The 5,085-nt window shown below is 36.7% G+C and overlaps 2 protein-coding genes across 2 annotated transcripts in view; both read left to right on the plus strand.

Annotated features, from left to right (window-relative positions):
• LOC107678995 (GTPase IMAP family member 4-like) overlaps positions 1-3,212 on the plus strand; it is a 16,307-nt gene extending 13,095 nt beyond the window's left edge. The window contains exon 3 of the mRNA XM_016474398.1: positions 3,187-3,212. Coding sequence (XP_016329884.1) covers positions 3,187-3,212 — 26 coding nt within the window. The remainder of the gene's footprint in view (positions 1-3,186) is intronic.
• Positions 3,213-3,453: 241 nt separating this feature from the next.
• Positions 3,454-5,085, plus strand: part of LOC107678996 (GTPase IMAP family member 4-like) — a 4,526-nt gene continuing 2,894 nt past the window's right edge. The window contains exon 1 of the mRNA XM_016474399.1: positions 3,454-4,117. Within this exon, the coding sequence (XP_016329885.1) occupies positions 3,454-4,117 (664 nt within the window). The remainder of the gene's footprint in view (positions 4,118-5,085) is intronic.

Genomic DNA, 5,085 nt, shown 5'->3' on the forward strand with positions numbered 1-5,085 from the left:
TCGGTAAACCCAGAGTTTCTTTCGGTCTCCTCCCCCTTTTTAAAGCGCAAGCCATGTTTAAATACTTCATTCATTCATGCACACTGCAAAAATGCTTTTCTTACTAAGTATTTTTTCTTATTTCAAGTACAAATATCTACAAATTCTTAAATCAATATGGATTTTCTATATAAGAAATTTATATAAGATATTTAGTCTTGTTTCCTGGGGGCGATCTAAATTAAGTGCATTTTACTTAAGTAAAATTATCTGCCAGTGTGGTAATAAAAATAATCTTAATGCAAATGGAAAACAAGATTATTCGGAGTGTCTATTACTAAGTGCAAATTTACAGTAGCTCCGCCCTCCAATGTGACACAAGGTTAATACGAGGCGCGTGAATAACAGCTTCAGTGGTGTAGGCAGTAACACGTTGGGCGCGGAGAACTAGCTTGTGATGTGATTGACCAGGTTTGAGTCCGGCTTTTGCCGAGCTCGCTCTTCTCTCTTTTCCCATCACATATCACATTAGAATTTATTTTCAATAAAAATTAAGAAAATGTTCTAAAAGTGGAAGTAAAGGGCCTAACAAGTGTTTAATAATGATAAAAGTATTTATAATTGTAATAAATATAATCGTTTACACTCTTGTATTATTATTGCATCCCGTTAATGTACAACAATACTGAGGTGCAAATAGTATAATGGCATCTAATTATTATTTAAACTTATTGCAAAGAACTGCTACTTTTACATGGTAAATAGAATATGTCACTATTTTCACTAAGTGTAAATAGCATCTAGAGCTATTTGCACTTAGCCTGCTGTAAATATGATCTATCGCTAAGAAAGTATGCTAATTCCATTTAGTGTAAATAGCCGCTGCCGTATTTTTCTTACGCTATTGGCAGATCATTTGTAAAATAAGAAAAATGCACTTAAATTATTATTATTTTATTTTATTTTTTTTGCCCGTGGGATACCATGAAAATGAATAGCCGATTAATTCAATAACCTACCGTTCTGCCAGTTTTGACCTCTGTGATATTATAACAGTGATAAGAATTAAACTTGTATTGACCCTGAAGTATGCAGACGTCTTTTTGGCAGGAGCTGTTGCCATGGTGAATCGTAATATCGGAACTCCATTGATCATGGCTTTTCATAATCATGGTGCACCCGCTAAACTCAGAGTCAACCTACTCAGAGTCGATTGAACTAACTCTGTTCAGCTGTTCTGAAACCGAAAAATCACAGTTTCCCATCTCAGAGTAAGTCAACTCAGAGTTCAAGTTTTAACTCCGAGTTGGTTGAACCTCTTTATTGAAACGGGCCCCAGGAGAACATGGAAACACAGAAAGCACAACAACAAGGTCCATATTGTAACAGCATGACTTGTCATAAGTCAGGTTTATAATTTCCCAAAGGTGTTCAATGGGTTTAATGTCAGGGGGCTGAAGAGGACACTTGAATACTTGAGAGCATGAACTATTGTGCTGAACTTTGTTGCATGTGCGGTGTGTTTGGGATCGTTATTATGTTGGAAAATAAACATTTGATCTCAAAACAGATCCTCCATATTTGGCAACATTGTGTCCTACATGATTTTTTGAGGTCCACCTAATTGGCCCAATGAAGGTATCCAACGGTGGCTGAAGGTTTCCTGTGTGTGCGGTCTTTTCAATGCACAAAGTAATTTAATTTCAATTAAACTCTAATCTGACTCCATTTTATTATGACCTTGAATTTAGCTTGAAATGCAAATCAGTTGTTTGTCCATTTCTAATTATTCATATTTTGGCATTTGATTATTCTAGTTAACCCTTTACTTTAGTTTACTCGTTCATTAGTCAGTCATTTAGAAGATGTTTTGAGGTGCTTCCACATTCAGGTGATTTTCATTGTCCTGTCAAAAATGCTCACCAATCTTCCTTGAGCAGCCACAGGACTTTACATTTTGTATGGTAGTGGTCTCACTGTGCTTTGAAATCATTCTATGGACATTGTGACCATTCACATCAAGCACATGAGCAAAATTAGACCAAATCCATAACCGACTGACCAGATTTAGCTATGATAAAACTAAAAATAAAGTTAATACCTGCCACACAGTGATGATTTATTGAGTTATAGGCTGGCCATAATAGCTCCAATCATGGTTTGACCGCTTGGCCAAAAATGAGGTCAACACAATTTGGTATGTTTTAGTGCATCATGACAAATGATATTAGTGAAACTTGGAACACGTACATTAGTTTTACACTCCAGGCACAACTTCACAACATGCATACAGAATATTAAATAAATATTCAGTAATACATTTCAATAATTCATTTAAATAAAGTGTGAAGAATCTAGTTTTTCACATTCAGAAATTACTTTTGGCCACTACAGTATGTCACTTATATAACAATATAAAAGCACAAGGAATAAAAGTCGTCATCTTTATTTCTATAACGCTTTATCCCATACAGATTGTGTCAAAGAAGCTTTACAGTCTTAAACAGGAAAATAGTGTATCGATAATACAAACAAAATTCAATTCTGCTGTAGAGCAGCTCTAAAAAGAGGAAAGAAGAAGAAAAAAAGGAAGCTCATGTCTCTTTGTTTCAGTCCTGAGCACATGTTCCCTGTGTCGATAAAGTGAATAAGTAGATGTTGGAGCCACAGGCAGGAAACTGTGCAATGGCGATGAGTGGTCCTTGAGTATTTTAGTGAGGGTACGTATGGTGGCCTCATCACGCCTCTCACTCAATGAGTGGAGAGATGAAGTCAGAAGTCCGACAGCAATGATTTTGAGCTCTTTCCAACTCATCAGAGAGGCCTTTACGCAGTCCACCCCAAACTGGGCTAGCATACTCAAGAACTAGCCGTATGAAGCCCTGTCAAGTATATTTGCATTAAACATTACATTGAAGACCTGCTCTCTTTGCAGCACTAAGATCAGTTTAAAAGTGGAGAGTCTCATGATTACATGTCCAGAAATGATGGGAGATATGGGAAATTACGTTGTCATCAGAGCACATTATCAATTGTGATTGCGTTCTATATCGGTGCGCTTCACTCAATTGCTCAAGGCCCAAGCGAATGCTCCACCCATGTACTGCTCATGCTCACTACTAAGTGCTCTTTAGAACCCCTTTAGTAGATATTTATTAGGACCTCCTAACATTTAGAATTGCATCACGGTTCTGTTTATGCATGAAGTTGAACTGGATAATCCAGATGGTTGAGAACCGCTGTAGTAAATGTCATTATAAATGATGCAGAACTATCTAGACCACCTTCACCTTGAGCTGTCAAATGTATAAATATGATTTTTACTTATGATTTTTAGTGACATTTCAGTTTATTTCCTGTTGTTGATTTCTCTCCTGTGCTTGAAGCAGATGAATGTTTTATTCTTCTCTTGACGATACACTTTACTTTGTCTTGTTTTACATTTATCATCAATATTTTCTGTCTCTTTCAGCGATGTCAGCGATCTTCTCCAGTACAGATGATTCAGTGATCCGGATTCTTCTGATGGGCAGAAACGCTTCTGGGAAAAGCTCATCTGGAAATAAGATACTGGGACAAAAGAGGTTTAAAGTTCACATACAACAGAAAAAGAATGAAGTTGAAGATGAATTTGGTGAAGTTTGTGAGGGCCATACACAGATCTGTGGGAAGCAGGTGCATGTGATTGATTGTCCGGATCTACTGGATCCAAATCTGAATAAAGAGCAGCTGGAGATGTTGAAAGAGCAGCTAGTCTCTCGATGTTCAGAAGGTCTCAGTTCAGTTCTGCTCACTGTTCCTCTAGTGAAAAATGTGGAAAATGAAGAAGAGATTTTGGCTTTTCTTCGATATTTACTAGGACCTCATATTCAGAAATACATCATGATTCTGTTCACACATGAAGATGAACTGGAGGATCTGGATGAAACCATTGATGAACATTTAAAAAACCATGAAGATCTCCAGCAACTGGTGACTGAATGTGGAAGAAGGTTTTACTGTTTCAATAACAAGTGTAAATCAGACAATCAGAAACAAGAACTACTGCAGAAGATTGAAGAAATGATAATTGAGAACAGACGGAAATTTACCATGGAACAAATGAAGAGGAGTGACAGCAAAGACACTTTTATCAATTGTAAGTGGTTTATATATCAATTGTGAATTATCTCAGTAATAAAATATGATGGCAGTCACTAAGGGTAATGGCTGAAAAATGCAAAAGGGTCTGGCTGCAGCCTTGCGCTTGCACTCTCAGACACTTGCGCTTCCGCTAGCGACATCACTTGCAGTCTTTATTTTTTTATTTTGTTTTATTTATTTGATCTTTTTGTTTGAATCTCTCAACATTTTACAACAGTAGCCAGGTGGTGAAGACAAGACAATATAAACTAAATTACGAAGTCACTTGCAATCGGCGCTTGCACTCTCCGATACCTGCGACGTCACTTGCAATCGACACAAATCGTGCGTGTTGCCAATGGAGACAAGACTCTGTGGTGGTGATTAAACGATTACAACTAGTTTAGTACTATAACGTACAGGGTCCTGCAAGAAAAAGACAAGACCCGCAAATCCGTGGCCACAGAACAACAGAATATGAACGCAATGCACAAAGTCTCTCGTTAAGCGTTTTCCTCCTGTAGAAAAACATAAACACTTAATATGGCTTAATGTTTTAAGATACTATTAAAATATCAAATTCAATATACAGTTTATTAATATAATGAATATGTATATAGTATTTTCCTCCCACACCGCAAAACGTGGCATAATGTGGCATAATGGACTAAGATGATAAAGACCAAACTCAATGCTCTTGATTATTAAAATATAGCCTATACATAACTAATATACAGACAAGCAGGTGAGCCCAGAATAAACGCAACACGCAAAGTTTTTCCATATAGAATAAACTGTCTACAGCTCTTTTATATCATTGTCTTTGTCCATTAAGCTACATTATGTGTTTTATTTATAATGATTTTCTATGGGAGGAAAATATCTAACGTGCAATTTAACGCATTGCGTTCTGTACTCGTCTGCTTGGCTATACGGAGTTATCCTTTTAAAATCACTTAATGCATTTCATAATGCACGTTCATA

The sequence above is a fragment of the Sinocyclocheilus anshuiensis genome, unplaced genomic scaffold, assembly GCF_001515605.1.
Source record: "Sinocyclocheilus anshuiensis isolate Anshui unplaced genomic scaffold, SAMN03320099.WGS_v1.1 scaffold3569, whole genome shotgun sequence".
In the NCBI taxonomy this organism is placed as follows: domain Eukaryota; kingdom Metazoa; phylum Chordata; class Actinopteri; order Cypriniformes; family Cyprinidae; genus Sinocyclocheilus; species Sinocyclocheilus anshuiensis.